Source organism: Phocoena phocoena, chromosome 13 (assembly GCF_963924675.1).
Source record: "Phocoena phocoena chromosome 13, mPhoPho1.1, whole genome shotgun sequence".
In the NCBI taxonomy this organism is placed as follows: domain Eukaryota; kingdom Metazoa; phylum Chordata; class Mammalia; order Artiodactyla; family Phocoenidae; genus Phocoena; species Phocoena phocoena.
Genome location: NC_089231.1, coordinates 43,195,622 through 43,213,732, shown reverse-complemented (window position 1 = coordinate 43,213,732; position 18,111 = coordinate 43,195,622). Strand labels below are relative to the sequence as shown.

Below are 18,111 nucleotides of genomic sequence, written 5' to 3'. Positions count from 1 at the left end.
ATGAAAATCTGATAAAAAATATGGGAAAGGCACTCTGAATTGTGATTTTCTAAAAATGCTGAGTTTCACAACTTTCCAGAATATATGTGAATAGAGCTGTGTACAACTGCCTTGGCTGTGCACTGCACAACTCCAAGGGACACCATTTACAGAGACCACAAAGTAAGGAGCGTTGCCTGGAATAGGACAGTGCAGTAGCCCTGATGAAAATGGTACACTAACTGAGAAGAATGGTTGCTACCTATAACAGAAAATAAGGAAAGGGGGGCATGTCATAAAGACAGATGGGCCAGCTTGTACCCAAATGGCAAAATATGAGACAATTTGAGCATCAAAATAAACAAGGACAGGAAGATATTTCGACCCCCTTCCTGAAGTAAGAATCCATAATTTCATGCTGATAATAAAAGGTAACTAACTGAACAATGGGACAGAAGGAACAGCTCTTCCTTACAGCAGAATGACAACACATATAAGAAGGAATGATGGAGTTAAGTTAGAAATGCACTGTTTTGCCACCTTCAAAGTAAGAACGGAATCAGACAGGAAACATCAATAGCTGCTCAACAAAAGAAGGGGGGAGTTAGAGAAGGAATAAGATACCTACAGAATCTCAAAGAACCTTCTTTCAAATTTCCCAGTAACACAAAGCATGGTAATTATACAGCAGAGAAATCAGACAACACCTTAACCGAGTGATCAAAATCAATGTCACCAATAAGGGACAAGGGGACATCCCGTGTCTCTAGATGTGATTCCCTGAGGAGGACACAACCAGCCCAAAGTGCATAATCTCAATCTAATCATGAACAGCCTGGGGAACCCAAATTGAGGGCTAGTCTATAAAACAACGTGCCTATATTCTTCAAAAATGTCATAGGGACTTCTCTGGTGGCACAGTGGTTAAGAATCAGTCTGCCAATGCAGGGGACATGGGTTCGAGCCCTGGTCCGGAAGATCCCACATGCTGCAGAGCAACTAAGCCCATGTGCCACAACTACTGAGTATGAGCTCTAGAGCCCGCGAGCCACAACCACTGAGCCCGTGTGCCACAACTACTGAAGCCCATGTGCTTAGAGCCTGTGCTCCACAAGAGAAGCCACCGCAATGAGAAGTCCACGCACCACGACGAAGAGTAGCCCCCACTCAGCAACTAGAAAAAGCCCGTGCACAGCAACGAAGACTCAACGCAGCCAAAAAAAAAAAAAGTCATAAAACACATAAGGAAGGAAGGATAAGGGGAAGGATAAGGAACTATCCCAGATTAAAGGAGACTAAAGAGACATGATAGGGAAATACAATAAGGGGTCCCAGACTAGGTGCTGTCCTAGAGCGAAAAAATATTATTGGGACAACTGACAAAACTGGAACATGGACCGTAGATTAAAGTATTAAATGTCCTGAATTTGCTAACAGTACTGTGGTTACATAAGAGGATATCCTTGTTCTTAGGAAATACATAATGAAGTCTAAGGGGGATGTGTGCTGTCTGCTCTCCAATGATTCGGGATAAATAAATAATATGGGTGTGTGTGTGTGTGTGTGTGTGTGTGTGTGTGTGTGTTTGTGTGTGTGCAGAGAAAGAGACGGAGGAAAAGAATACAACAAACAAGGCAAATGATGGTAAAAATGGGTAAATAGTATAAAGGAATATATCATACGATTGCAGCCTCAAAGTAAAAAGTTTAAAACAACAACAAAAAATCCCAGCAGCCAAAACAACATTGAGGGGTATCAGTATTCAGCCTGCTTTAAGGAGCAGAAGAGTAATTCAACTTGTAATCTGTACTTCAAAATAAACAGTTAATCTTTAGAAACATTTTACTGCTATCATTACCATAATCACCACTATTAACACTATGGAGCACTTGGAATTAGTAAGCGCTCAGAAAGGTGCTTCACTTGCATTACCTCTTTTAATCTTCACAACTAGCTGAAGAGAAAGGCACTATAGTTATCCCACTTTACAGATGAGGAAACTAAGATTCAGAGAGGTTTAGTAACTTGCCCAAATACAGACAGTAAGTGGCAGAACCAGAAATCCAACTAGGCTGATTACAAAGCTGGTAGATTTTATTACTATGTTAAACATATTTAATTATTATTTATTAATTTTCCTCAAAGAATGAGTGATGACTCTTAACCTATATGAAATTACAACAAATTAGTACAACATGCACGAATAAGGATTTCTTCTACGAATTAAAATTAAAACACTAATAAACCAGAGACATATATGATATTTTTAGTCTCCACAATTTACTTTATACTCTCTTTCTTCCAAAGGCTGGACTTGATAATAAATTCTTTGAAATAAAATATCCCCTAGGATGCTCTTTGAAATAATCTTATCAAATGTCTCATAAACCATTGGTTGTTATGGACTGAATGTTTACATCCTCCCAAAATCAGAGTAATTCAATGTAATGGAATTTGGAGGTGCGGCCTTCAGGAAATAATTAGGTCATGAGGGTGGAGTCCTCATGAATGAGATTAGTGCCCTTATAAGAACAGACTTGAGAAGGATGATTGTTCTCTCTCTCTAACTTGTGAGGACACAGCAAGAAAATGACCATCTGCAAACCAGAAAATTGGGCTCTCACCAGACACCAGATCTACTGGCACCTTGATCTTGGACTTCTCAAGAAATAAATTTCTTTTGTTTATGATCTATCCAGTCTACGGTATTTTGTTATAGCAGCTTGAACTAAGATAGTTCTATTTCAAGTTTTTCTTCCTTTAATATATTTTCTTTCTTTTCATGTAAAGTGGTACAGTCTTAGTGTTCATGTTTCCTTTTAGTCTTGGGACCTCAATTTCACTTTAAAAAAAAAAAGTATCATTTGCAATACACACCCTGGGGTCTCCCAATTAAGTGTACTATCATTTTCCCTGCAGATAAAGAGTAAGCTGTTGAACATACCATATCTTTTATCCCAGTGGAAGGTGAATGTCTATTTTAAAAAATGTTCAGAACAATAAAACATTTGCAAATATTTGCAGGTGTTTAGGGAAATCTGATCATCTGACACTGTGAATGCCCAGCCCAGAACAAAGGATTCCCAGCCTTGGCTGCATAATTTAACTACATACAAGAGGAGCTATTAAAATCCTAATGCTCAGTCCACACTCAAAACCAATTACCAGAACCCTGGACATGGGAACTGGGCATCAGTCATTTTGAAAGCTTCCCAGGTGATTGCAATGTACAGCCAAGTTTGAGATCCCTAGGTGAAGCATCTGTGGCCATAAAGAACTGTATCTTTTGTGTATAGATCCTAAGGACTCACAAAGGTTTTTAGAATTGGTCTCACTTGTTAAGGAGTGTACAGTGCCGCTGGCAAGTGAAGATGTGTGTGCTTGTAGGAAAAGGTAACTGAACGAAGCCCGAGGATGTGTGCTAAATGAATGTGATACACGGTAAGTACATCAAAGACCACATGGGGAGAGTCGGGGGTACCTGCCCCCTCCTGATGCAATGACAGGCTCTGATAAAAGCATGGCCAAGGAAGGCAACGCCAGCCGGGGAATGGTGTAAATGGAAAAGTACTCAGGATATCCAGGACACAGTGAGGTGACTAATCTAGCTAGAGTGGAAGGCTCACTCTTCAGAGTAGAAGAGGTAAGTTTGGAGAAGTGGACTAGAACCAGCCCCTGTGAGGGCTCTGAGCAATAAGTCAAAGAGACTGGTGGCATACGGAGTCTCTAAAGAGATCTGAGTAACTGATCAAATGACAGCATGCATTTGGGACGAACGATGTCATGGAGCAATAGGTTTGGGGGAAAGACTAAAACTCAATCTACTAAAAGAAGAACACAGCAGATTAGGTAAAATCATATATGTGAATCACAATCTTACACCTTCCTTCTCGGTTTTCCACAAGGGACAGAATTTTGGTTCTGCTAAAACTAGCATGGATCTCACCTGTGTGGGACCACTGACAGGAGAGACTGGGCAGGTGGAGGGTCTGTCTCATTCTCTGCCCCTTTGGCCTGGCTCCCAATCTCACAGTCATAATACTTTCTGTAGCTATATGTTCCTCCTTTTTCTATGAAGTCTACTCCTACATCTGGGCAAGAGAATTCCAGGACAGGGTTTCAGGCAAGAGAAATTCTTTCTTATAATTTTTCTGGAATAAGAAAGATTTTGAGAAATTTAGTGATCTCTAGGTCATATCTAGCAATGAAGACTCCTAGGAATAAAAGGGGGACCAAACCATTCATTCATCCAAAAAATATTTACTGAACACATACCATTTGCTGCTGTTCTAGACAGTGGGGATATAGCAAGGTCTCTTTTCCAAACAGACAACTCTCTGGGCAATGTAGAGGAGTCACTCAAAAACATGACGGCAGTCTAGGGCTATACAATTTATAGCTAATCAATTACAGTGTCCTGCTAGAGACTTTTGAAAAATTAACAATAGTAGAGAAAAAGTCAAGATCCTTCACATAATGAACTATAAGCACCAGAAGAAAGTATAGGAAATATATATACATAACGTTTTTTAAAAACTGCATTTGTAAGCCGCCACTATTGAAAGTGGATTTAAGCTACTAGATGTATCATAAACTCCTAGAACAGTGCTGGTACTTAGAAAGCCCTTAATAAAAATTAGTTAAATGACATTGTTACACTGAATGGAGTTCCAACTGAGGCAAGAAGGTAGTTATTATCCTGATTCAACTAAGCAGTGAGGTCACCTCTGCTGCCTGTATTCTAAACGCTTCCTTGCAAAGAGGGACATGTTCAGGTATCTGACCTTTCAATCCAATACTTTTAAAACCAGACCACAATGCTTGTTTGTGAAATGGTATCTTGTGAAACCATGACATCAAAGTCATTCACAAATCGTGCTCAGGCTTATTCAGAGATACTGGTGTTCAGAGGCTGGTTATGCATATGGACTGTCATTCCAGAGATGACCTTTGTGTTTGTACCATTTTCATTTTATAAATATCTAATAAGAATCTGTGCTTAAGAATCCATGCTTAACTACATGCATTAATCAGAAATGCTTATGACAAAATGAATCTGAGCTTTCACTGATAAAATAACCAAAGTGTTTCATTCATCTTTTTCTAAGTCATTATACCCTCTAGTTTATAGGCAATTCCTATCTTCTCACTGCGGAGGAGAAAATTAGCATATTCAAGTACCCTTCATTAGCCGTTTCTTGTCTCTTGAAAGGAGCTTTACCTGCATAATGTACCGGAATCTCTATCTTTGGCCCAATGACATAGTGCCCCTCCTCCAAGCTATGGGCAGTGATGGTGGTCCACTGACGGCACGAATGAATCAGAAGGTAGTCATTTTCCCGCAGCCCTTCTATGCATTCTCCTAGAAAACAAATTTTATATGAGAAACTTAGAATTAGCATCTGTTTACTCCATTCTCTGCAATAAAATTTCGTTAGTTAAAACTTCACTAATGGAGAAGCTGATAGTTCATCCCAAGATGAGAAAAAGTTCACTTTTGAGTTACCAATAAAAAAAGGCATTTCATACCGAGTTGACAACTGTACACAGGGTTCCATAAAAATGTTTCCCACTTATGTGCAGAGATTTTCAAATACCTCATTCTATCTTAATGATTGTATTTCAATGATAATAAAACAAACATTTATTAAGTGCCAACAGTAAATCGGACACTAATTAAATGCTTTGCATATATTATTTCAATGTAATACAGTAACATTATGAGGTAGGTATTGTTCCTTCTTTGCAGGTAAGAAAAATTAAGGTTCAGAATGTTAAGTGTAGTCTAAGCTCACAGATTTAATAAGCAGAAAAGTGCAGATTCAGGACTATGTCAAAAAGATTCCAAAGCTATGTTCTTTTTTGGTCATGCCTTGCGGCTTGCGGGATCCTAGTTCCCCAACCAGGGATGGAACCCGGGTCCTCGGCAGTGAAAGTGCAGAGTCCCAACCACTGGACTGCCAGGGAATTCCCCCAAAGCTTACGCTCTTAATCACTACAACATACCTACCAAAAATATATAATAAATGTATCTCTCTGTTGAAACAGTACTTGAGATTAAATGCCTGTACCTCCTTTCAAATTTTATATGTTTTAGTATAGTACTGGTACAAAAATGGACATACCTACCAAAAATACATAACAAATTTATCTCTCTGTTGAAACAGTACTTGAGATTAAATGCCTGTACCTCCTTTCAAATTTTATATGTTTTAGTATGGTACTGGTACAAAAACGGACACATAGATCAATGCAACAGAAAGAAAGCCCAGAAATAAACCCATGCACTTATGGTCAATTAATCTACAACAAAGGAGGCAAGAATATACAATACAGAAAAGACCGTCTCTACAACAAGTGTTGTTGGGAAAACTGGACAGCTACAAGTAAAAGAATAAAATTAGAACATTCTCTAACACCATATACGAAAACAAACTCAAAATGGATTAGAGACCTAAATGTAAGACCGTATACTCTAAAACTCCTAGAGAAAAACATAGGCAGAATACCTTTGACATAAATTGCAGCAATATTATTTTGGATCCGTTTCCTAGACTAATGGAAATAAAAGCAAAAATAAACAAATGGGACCTAATCAAACTCAAAAGCTTCTACACAGGGTTTCCCTGGTGGCGCGGTGGTTGAGAGTTAGCCTGCCAATGCACGGGACATGGGTTCGTGCCCCGGTCCGGGAAGATCCCACATGCCGTGGAGCGGCTGGGCCCGTAAGCCATGGCCGCTGAGCCTGCACATCCGGAGCCTGTGCTCCACAACGGGAGAGGCCACAGCAGTGAGAGGCCCGCGTACGACAAAAAAAAAAAAAAAAAAAAAAAAAAAAGCTTTTACACAGCAAAGGAAGCCATAAAGAAAAAGGAAAAGACAACCTACAGAATAGGAAAAAATATTCACAAAAAATGTGACTGACAAGGGACTAATTTCAAAAATATACAAACAGCTCACACAGCTCAACATCAAAAAAACAAACAACCCAATCAAAAAATGGGCAGAAGATCAAAATAGACATTCTCCAAAGAAGACGTACAGATGGTCAACAGGCACATGAAAAGATGCTCAACATCACTAATTATTAGAGAAATGCAAATCAAAACTACAATGAAGTATCACCTCACACCAATCAGAATGGCCGTCATGAAACAGTCTACAAATAATAAATGCTGGAGAGGGTGTGGAGAAAAGGGAGCCCTCCTACACTGTTGGTGGGAATGTAAACTGATACAGCCACTATGGAGAACAGTATGGAGCTTACTTTAAAAACTGAAAATAGAGTTACCATATGATCCAGCAATTCCATTCCTGGGCCTGTAACAGGAAATGATGAAAACTCTAATTTGAAAAGATACACGCACCCCAATGTTCACTGCAGCACAGTTCACAATAGCCAAGACATAGAAGCAACCTAAATGTCTATCAACAGAGGAGTGGATAAAGAAGATGTGGTCCATATATACAATGGAACATTACTGAGCCATAAAAAAGAATGAAATAATGCCATTTGCAGCAACATGGATGGACCTAGAGGTTATCACACTGAGTGAAGTAAGTCAGAGAAAGACAAATATCGTATATCACTCACACGTGGAATCTAAAAATATGATACAAATGAACTTATTTCCAAAACAGAAAGAGACTCACAGACATAGAAAACAAACTTATGGTTACCAAAGGGTAAAGGGGAGGGGGAGGGATAAATTAGGAGTCTGGGATCAACAGATACACATTGCTATATATAAAATAGAAAAACAGCACAGAGAACAATATTCAACATCTTGTAATAACCTATAATGGAAAAGAATCTAAAAAAGAATATATATGTAACTGAATACTTGTAACTGTAACTACATATACATGTAATATATACATATATGTAATTGTAACTACACCTGAAACTAACACAACGTTGTAAATCAACTATACTTCAATAAAAAAAAATAAAATGTTATGTTTTGCCAGTTCTCTCTGGCCTACCAAATTTCCCAATCAACTGAAAATAATGAAGCTTTATAGCATACACATGAAATTATTTTTTTCATTTTAATATTTTCTAAAGTAATCAGCTTTTGGGCCAATAACAAACTATTTCAAAAGAGAAATCCATTCCCTGAAACTTAAAAAATGTTCCCTTTTTTTTTCTTAGATGCTGAAATAATCCATCCCATTAGTCCTGGTTTAGTAATTTTAAATGCTAAAAAACCAAACAAACAAAAAAACAACAACTTGAAAAGACTAATTCCTTTATACAGAAAACAATATGCTTTCCTTATTTTTGACATTTATTATATCTCAATAATTAAAAGAATTATTATTGATTTCACTGTGTGTTCTGAAATGGCATTTATAGACTTCTCAAAAATTCTTAAGAGTATCAGTACTTTTTCAATAAATAAAGTAGAGGAGGCTGTAACAATCAACTTGGTTACCACAGCCATAAATTTTGGGAGGACCAGGTTTCATAAAGACACCACCAGGGGATCACTGGTACTCATGAGCCCTTTGCATCCTCTCTTTGTATGTAAAATCTTTAAAAAGAAAAACAAACAGGTTCTTATTTCAGGCTAATAGGAAGCTGTATATCAACACGATTGTCTGACTTAACCATAATAACTTGTAGCAGTTTCTTTTTTGGTTATGATTCCCCTTTAACTTGGAAAAGTGGCAAAGATTGCTAGACATCCAGTAATACCTCACTCACTCCTTGTCCTCAGTAACAGTCCTCTTATATTAGCTGGGCACACGGCTGCCCAGAATACAGACTACTGTTCCCAGGCCCCATAACAAGTAGGTGTAACACAGTAACTAGGTTATATAGCCAATGGGATGTAGTGCAAGTAGTATATGTAACTTCCAGGATATATATATAGATTTAAAATCTTGATTGTAGTTTATAATTCAATGCTTTTAGTATATTCATAGAGCTGTGCAGTCATCACTACTGTTGAATTACAGAACATTTCTATCACCCCAAAAGAAACCTCAAACCCATTAACAGTTATTCCCTACTCCCCACCCCAGGCTTAGGCAACCACTAATCTACTTTCTGTAACTATAAATTTGCCTATTTTGAAAAGTTCATATGAATGGAGGTATAAAATATTTGAGCTTTTCTGTCTGCCTTCTTTCATTTAGCATGTTTTCAAGGTTCATCTCTGTTGTAGCATGCATCAGTACTTCATTTTAATGGCCAAATATTTGATTATATGGATATACTATGTTTTATTTGTCCAATCATCAGAGGATGGACAGCTGGACTGTTTACAATCTTGGCAGTTATTGAATACTGCTGATATGAACATCAGTATACAAATTTTTGTATGGACATATGTTTTCATTTCTCTCAAATACATACCTGGGGTAGAACTGCTGGGTCATATGGTAACTCTATATTTAACTTTCTGAGAACTCCCTGTTTTTTTTCCAAACTGGTTACACCATTTTACATTCCCACTAGCAATGAATGAGAGTTCCAGGGACTCCACATACCCCAACACTTGCTATTATCCATCTTTTAAATTATAGGCATTTTAGTGGGTGTGAAGTGTGTCTCACTGTGGTTTTGACTTGTATTTACCTAATGATTAGTGATGTTGAGCATCTTTTCATGTGCTTGTTGGCCATTTGTGTATCTTTTTTGGAGAAATGTTTATTCAAATCCTTCGCCCAATTTTAAAATTTGGTTGCTTGTCTTTAATGCCTAGTTGTAAGAGTCTTTTTTTTTTTTTTTTAACATTCTGGATACAAGTTCCTTATCAGACATACAATTTGAAAACATTTTCTCACATTACATGAACTATACTTTCACTCTGTTGATAGTGTCCTTTGAACCACAAAATTTTTTAATTTTGATGAAGTCAAATTTATTTTTAATTTTGGGCCTTGCATGTCATATTTGATAAATTTCTGCATAACCCATGCATCATGAAGATTTTAAATATTTTATAAAACATTTTATAGTTTTTAGCTCTTATATTTAGGTTTATGATCCATTTTGAATTAACTTTTCTGCATGCTGTAAGTAGGGGTTCAACTTTGTTTTTTCATGTGGCTATTCAGTTATCCAAGCACCAGTTGATAAGACTACTCTTTCTTCATTGAACTGTCTTGCCTCCCTGTCAAAAACCAATTGACCATAAATGTAAGGGTTTATTTCTGGTTTCCCAATACTGTTCCATTGCCCTATACATCTATCTTTATGCTAGAACCACACTGTCTTAATTACTGTAGCTCTGTAATAAGTTTTGAAATTGGGAAATGTGAGTCTTCCAACTTTGTTCAAGACTATTGTGGTTTTTCTGGGTCCCTTGCATTCCCATATGAATTTTAGGATCGGCTTACCAGTTCTTGTCTCAAAAGCTAGGATTGTGATAGGGATTGTGTTCAATCTATAGATCAATTTGGGGAGAACTGTCTGTCATCTTAACAGTATTAATGTTTCTGATCCATGAACATGGGATGTCTTCCCGTTTATTTAAATCTTTATTTCAATGATGTTTTGTAGTTTTTAGTGTGCAAGTCTTACACTGTTTTTGTTAAATTTATTCCTTCGTATTTTATTCTTTTGATGGTATTGCAAATAGAAGTATTTTAAAATTTCATTTTTGGAGTGCTCATTGCCAGTGTAGAGAAACAACTGATTTTTGCATACTGATATTATATCTTGAAATCTTGCTGAACTTGTTAGTTCTAATAGTTTCTTTTGTAGATTCCTTGGGATTTTCTATATACAAGTTCATGTCATCTGTAAATAGATATAGTTATACTTTTTCCTTTCCAACTGGATGCCATTTTTTCCCCCTCTTTTCTTGCCTAATACCTCTGGCTAGAATCTCCAGTACCACACTGAACTTAAGTGGCAACCAAGATGTATCTTTGGAGGGAATGTGCCTTTCTTTTCCCTCTTTATTCTTCCTGATGGATGAAATATGGAGGTGATTATTAGAACTGGAATGGTAGTGACTATCTCAGACCTTGAAGGAAACTTAGGGCTGAAATTGAGTGCATGACATAGCAACTGAAAAACAACAACAACAAAAACAGGCCCCTGTCACGTTGGGAAACACCCCAACCTGAACTTTTGGTCTTTGGGTCTCTGTGACTTGCAGCCAAACTCAAGCCTAAAACGATACAGGAGTATTAGAATAAATTAAGAATTGTGGTGCCTACATTATACAATCAAAATATGTAAACTAGTTTCAAAACAGAAAATAATTTTTGTTTTTCATCTTTAAGAAACCGATTGTATTAAAGATGCCTATCTAAGGATGTACTGTCTAAGCCTACCTCCCGGTTGTAAAATCTGAACAATGGCTGGTATCTAATGATTTTTTACTTCAAAATAATCCCCCAGAGTTTACAGGAAACAGCATTCATCAATATTATGCTTTTGATAATTTCTTTCAAGCTTCCTAACTGGTTTGTGGGTACAGAGACTGTATTACTTTTACTAACTCACGTTTACTTCATAAAGACCAGCACATTACTCAAAAATTGCTAAAAATATTGTCACACATTGATAAGAACTCTTTACTTGTACCTAATTACAGATAAGAGTTAAATGTTAACTTACATTTGGATAGTTAAATTCACGTATATTATGAGCTTTGGCTCTAGGTTATCTATGAATCTAAGTCAGGGGTATGGCTCTAAATGGGGTAATATCAAGTATTCCTAAATGCAGAGAGAAAAATAGTAAGTGTTCTTATATTAATGGCAAAAAAGAAATCTTGAGAAAAACAGTGAAACAGCTTTCCTAGAATTTCCTAGAATTTACCATCAACAGAAGAATTTAATGTCAAGTACCTCAGTGATACCACATGCTGAGCGCCAGAGGAAGGAAGTCACTCCACAGCCTGTGGGTGAAGCGTCCATTTGACCATGACTAAGAATCAAGACCCAGTAGCTAACCTTCAACTCCTCCCCTTGTATCTCACTTTGGCCATGAACCTGCAGCACAGAAATTCTAGTGTAACCCATGATTAAGAGGTCCCTGTTTTCTGAAAATGAGTAGGAATGTCAAAGAAAGCAACTGAAGCCCCCAGGATATTTTTATTCTTGTAAAATATTCTGATTTAGTGAAGCCAAATATCTGCTGTCATAGCATGCTGACTAATCTAAAAGTGATGCCTAGTTCTTCTATTGACTAAAAGTATCTAAAGTTTAGAAAGATGAAACAAATGCTAAGAACTATTAAATCTGCACCTATCTTTACTTTGAGTGCACAGACATGAAACAACCAGGAACCCTGTCACCTCAACCAGATCTTCAACTCTTCAGGCCCAACATCATTTCTACTTCTCCTCTGGTTTGCATTCCACAAGACCACCGGGTGTAGAACAGCTATATAATAAGTGCTTTCTGAATGAACAATCTTGGGTAGAAATGAGTGAGCATTCACATTAAATAGGGCTAAGTATAAATTAAGCACTAAGGTCTTATTCAATATTTAAGCCCCTCAAGGAAAGCAGAGTATTTAGAAAGGCTGTTTTTTCAAGTATCTCCTACTGATCTCTTCCCACCCTAAACAAACATCCACAAATCTACACTAAGATCCCTTCTTTAGATGAATACTCTGTTCAAAGGCCCAAAAACTGTAACCTTGGGTTCTAAGCAAGTGAAAGAGTTTTTACATTTTACGGTTTACTGTGAAATCCCAACAAGAAGAGAAAGAAATAGAGATGAATTTAGACAAAACACTAAATGGTAAGGGAATCAAAGAACTTCATGGTGAAATCTAAGCAAAAAGGAATGTATAAAACAAAAGAGAAAGATGTTTAAAAAAGAGAGAGAGAGATTAAGGATATATTATTACCTCTTTTCAAATGAACCCTGGGACAAAGGACTCCCTTTTCAACAGTAGATTTACCAGGAATAATAGACTTCTGCTGTAGGAAACAGAAGTATGCCTACTTAAGTCAAATCTGAAATATGCTCTGAAATACTGTACTGTACCTAATATTTAAAAGATAAGAATTCTATGTCAAGTGATTTTTAGAAAAACAGGTGAGCAATTGTAGCATCAGTATTTCTACAAACATTGACAATATACTAAATCTCTTAGTACAGTGCCTGGCACATACCATGGAATCACATTTCTGGCAGGCGAGGGAGGGGGCTCAGATTCACATAGGAAAATTACACTTTGCCAATCCATTAAAAGACAGAATATAGACATTCCTCTCTCCGTAAGTCTGATAGACCCCGTGTGTCCTCCAGTGTTGGACAGTGAACATAAGATGATGCATTTGGTTGGTGCAACATGTGTTATTTATCACATGGTGCGAGGCAATGTTATACCATAAAATCACGCAGAGACCAAGCATCGAAACATGCAGGCCTCATCCCAGCCTCCTCCAGACACCAAGCTCCGAAAACGGAGGGCAGGCAAAGGCCAAATCTCCAGGCACATTCCTAGGATCCCTCCTCCTTGCCCTGCCCCCAGCTCTTTGCTTCCACTAATTCAAATGAATGTATGATGATTCCACATGTTAGGTGGAAGGCAGTTTGGGATCTCAATAGGCTAAGAGTTGGAGCCAGACTTAGGTTTGAATTGAGATTCTAATATTTATTAACTATATGACTCTGGAAAATTATTTAACATCTTTGAGCCTCAGAATTCTCACATTTAAAATGATGGTGATAATATTGTAAGGAAGTTGGGATGAGTGGATGAGGATAAACATAAAGGATCAGGATAGTACTGTATAGATAGAAAGCTCGTGAAAAATATGACTTTGACTTATTTCCTTCCTCAATTAGTTCCCTTTCTCTTACCAGCTGGACTCAGGTACACAACAGTTTCTTTCTCCAGTGAGAAAATGCTCTGATAATTAATGTGCAATGATTTGCACTGTATGCTTCACATCAGCTATTAAAATAAAGGGATGATTTTCACCAGGTGTAAATGTCATGTTAAATCCAACAATTTGGGACTTCCCTGGTGGCGCACTGGTTAAGAATCTGCCTGCCAATGCAGGGGACACAGGTTCGATCCCCGGTTCAGGAAGATCCCACATGCCGCAGAGCAACTAAGCCTGTGCACCACAACTACTGAGCCTGCGTGCCACAGCTACTGAAGTCCAAGCTCCTAGAGCCCGTGCTCCACAACAAGAGAAGCCACCACAATGAGAAGCTCATACACCGCAACGAAGAGTAGCCCCCACTCGCTGCAACTAGAGAAAGCCTGTGCGCAGCAACAAAGACCCAACGCAGCCAAAAACAAAATTTAAAATAAATAAATAAATACACTTTTTTTTAAAAAGAACATAAATTATAAAAAAAAAATCCAACAATTTTATTTCAAGAGGATAAACTGAGCCATGAGTCAAACTTATAGGATTTTCACTGTCATTTTTAGTTTCAAATGTGGTTTAGAGTCCCTTGAGCTTTATTATGTGACAAATAAAATATAAAGTACTGAAGAATCAAACTAAAAAAAATGATTCACTGCTATAGAAGTTACATGAAAAGATACAATCTTAGTAAAATATTTAATTATATATGACAGTTTTTAGAATTTTTCTCCCATTAAGTCGATTTCCAAAAATCCGGCATGGCCTTCAAAAGAAATCCAAACAAGATTTTGAAAAAAAGAAACAAAGACTTGCACATATACCATTGTTGAAAATCTAATGATGTTTCCAGTGTCAACACACAAAACCACTAAATTTAAAAAAAAATTTTCTGAACACATAAAACCTCTGAACACATAAAAGAGGGGTAACATGAAAAATACAGATGCCAAGTAACACCTGGATTTCTATTTTTCCAGGTGGGTTGCCCTGAAGGCAGAAGCTAGACAACGCTTTACCTCTGCAATTTCAAAATACATGTAATAAAGAATTTCAGGGACTTCCCTGGCGGTCCAGTGGTTAAGACTCTGTGCTCCCAATGCCGGGCGTACGGGTTTGATCTCTGGTGGGGGAACTAAGATCCCGCATGCCACACAGCGCAGCCAAAATATTTAAAAAGTTTAAAAAATAAAATAAATAAAACTGAAAAAAAAAAGTTCAACATGAAAGAACACCATATTAAAATACAAGAAATAAACAGTCAGAAACTTAAAAAAAAAATCAGATCACCAAATTTTAAAGACAAGTCTATAAAGATATCGTAGGCCTAAAAGAAGTACATAGTGTCTCTGATAAGTGGGGTGCAACTTCCTAAAATAGAACTGGAAAACAAAACAAAGCAAAAAAAAAAATCCTTTCTTTCTAAAAATCTAAAAAAAAAACCCAACCCCCCTCCCCCCAGCAAAACCAGGAGTTTACAGATATTGATGGAAAGACATCATCAATTAATTCGGTTAGTTATATCACCTAACCAACTATTGATATATTGTTTACAGATAAATTATTAGTACAATTTTCTGAGGCAAAATGTAACGAAAAAAATCACTTTGACATTTATTCCTCTGTACACAGGGCTACTTCCTAAGTGTGTAATCTGAGACATGGAATATTTGGCTGGCTTGAGGAAAGGCAAAATACAGTTCCAAGAGTTCTCAAGTGTATTATGCACGCATATACTTTTTAAAATTAGAAATCTATTTTAATTGATCAAAATTATGTTGGCAATTATACATAAAGGTCACTATTAGTGAAGTTTAAATTATGTTAAATTTAAATAACATCTGAAAGGGTTTCGCAAACATTGACAAATAAGGGAAAGCACAGTCTGGCTCAATTAATGAGGGGGCTCCACCCACCAAGATCCATCAGTGAGTCACTATGTGAACGTGACCAAATCACTCAGCATGTTCTAAGTCTAAGCTTGCCGAGCTAGATAGCAGAGAGTTGGAATATAGTTAATAGTATATAAATATATTTAATTTTTTTTCAGACAAGGGCAAAGCTAATTAAAGAAATTTACCTGAACGATGTGGATATAATAAAAATGAATACGGAAAACTTTCTACCCCATTCCATTCTCTCTTCCACCTCTAAGAAATAAAGAAATCATTTTATAAATTATCCAGGGGACCAGTGTCCAGAATATTATTCCATTAACTTAATAAAAAGAGAGATTATTTTCTTCCATTTCAAAATTTATTTTTCTTCTAGATGCAAGAGAAATCCTAGGTAGAGGGTCTAAATAAAACCAAGGAGACTAAAACAGAACAATCGCACACATATAAAACTGACAGCCTGCGTTCTTTCCCCCCAAGTCAGACAGTCAAAACGAGATACTTTCTGCTTAGCGTGCGTACAGACTGCACTGGTGGGACTCTCTGATATCCATGTCTGGTCAACTGCTCCTTGTTGCTGTGTTCTAGAAACACCCACCAGACCGTCCCACACGTTTATTTCTACTCTAGGTCCCACTCCCACCTCTGCTATGGGATAGCCACATACTGCTCTTTTGCTTATTTTCTACATGTGAAATGGAGATAACAGACCCACTCCAATGGGTAACATGAGAAACATCTTCGACAGCAGGATGTAACACTGCCAAGAACTAAGTCAATAAAGGGAAAGGGAACAGAAACTATATCCTGAAATCACTTTCAGCATGATGATACGTTAACAACATGAAGAGGGTGAGTCCTTCCCTATCTCCCTTCAAAGCCTGGAACCTAGATGAAGAATCACAATAAGAACCAGTAAGACTGGGCTCAGGGTTTTAAGAGAGAAAAGGGGAAAAGAAATAGGATTCCCCTTAATTTAATACAGTTGTGGCTATTAGGGCAACAGATGGAAAATACACTAAGTTGAGAGATGGTAACACTGCAGCTCTGAAGACCAGTAACCAGCATTAATAGAGAGAAATGCAGCAAGGGACAGTGTATCAGTTTTCTATTGCTGCGTAACAAACTACCACAAACTTAGCAGCTTATACATGGGTCAGAAATCTGGCACGGCATGGCGGAGTCCTCTGCTCAGGCTGAAATCAAGACGCTGGCTTAGCATAGGGAGATCAGCTCGGTGCTTTGTGACCGCCTGGAGGGGTGGGATAGGGAGGGTGGGAGGGAGGGAGACGCAAGAGGGAAGAGATATGGGAACATATGTGTATGTATAACTGATTCACTTTGTTATAAAGCAGAAACTAACACACCATTGTAAAGCAATTATACCCCAATAAAGATGTTAAAAAAAAAAAAAAGATGCTGGCTGGCTGGATTCTCATCTGAAGCTCAGGGTGCTCTTCTAAACTCATTCTTTTTGTTGGAAGAATTCAGTTGCAGTTGTTTTCTTCTTGCTGGAGGACTACTTACTCTGGACTCTTAAAGGCTGCTCTCAAGTCCTTGCCCTGTGGCCCCCTCCCTACCTTAGGGACAAGAACCTGCCTTATGTTGAATCCCTCTCATGCTTTGAGTATCTCTGACCTTCATTTTCTGTAACCAGCCAGAGAAAACTATCTATTTTGAAGGGCTTGCCTGATTAGGTTGGGCCCACTAAGGATAATCTCTCTATCTCAAAGTCAACTGATTAGGGACCTTAATTACATCTGCAAAATTCCCTTTGCCATATAACAACATAATCTGGTATAACACCAGGGGATGGCCACCAAGGGGGTCACCTTAGAATTCTGCCTCCCAGAGAGAGTGATACAGGAAGAAAGCTGGTCATTCCAGCACACAGCAGATATAGAATTTAAGTCAAGAGTATTATGGGTAAACTTTATGTCTCTTCCAAAGAGGCTTTATGGGTAAAAGTAATCACAATCAATTTATACTTTGAGATATTGGGATACAAAACTGCTGTTACCTTGCCTAAGCTGAGTGGCACAGTCAAATAAGAGTGCAGCTCTGCTTACGTTTAACATCTCAGGTAGGCCAAAAGAACACAGTTCACTTAAGATTCTGGAGACAAACAGAATCTAACGATCAGATAGATTGAGGAATGAATGCAGCTAAAACTTATTAGTCTGTATTTAAAAATAAAGCTTAAAATAATTTCCAACAATTTCACTTGGCTTTTTAAAATTAATTGGATATAATAATCAGAACTTTTAAGTAGTTCCAAAATTATTACTTTTTATATGATGCTTAGGTCCCAAGGTTTCTTTGCTACGTTCCTTTGATTGTACTTTTAAACCCTAGAATAGAGAGGAAAAGAACATTTTTTTCTGGAAAGCAAGTACAGTCCACTGACATGGAGAGATATGTGCCTACCACTTGAA

General features: G+C 37.5%; 1 protein-coding gene across 2 annotated transcripts in view; it reads right to left on the bottom strand.

The window, feature by feature from the left end:
- The window catches only part of GAREM1 (GRB2 associated regulator of MAPK1 subtype 1), a 202,702-nt gene that overhangs the window by 130,641 nt on the left and 53,950 nt on the right, over window positions 1–18,111 (bottom strand). For both annotated transcript variants that reach the window (XM_065890160.1, XM_065890162.1), the window contains exon 2: window positions 5,201–5,341. In XM_065890160.1, coding sequence (XP_065746232.1) covers window positions 5,201–5,341 — 141 coding nt within the window. The remainder of the gene's footprint in view (window positions 1–5,200; window positions 5,342–18,111) is intronic.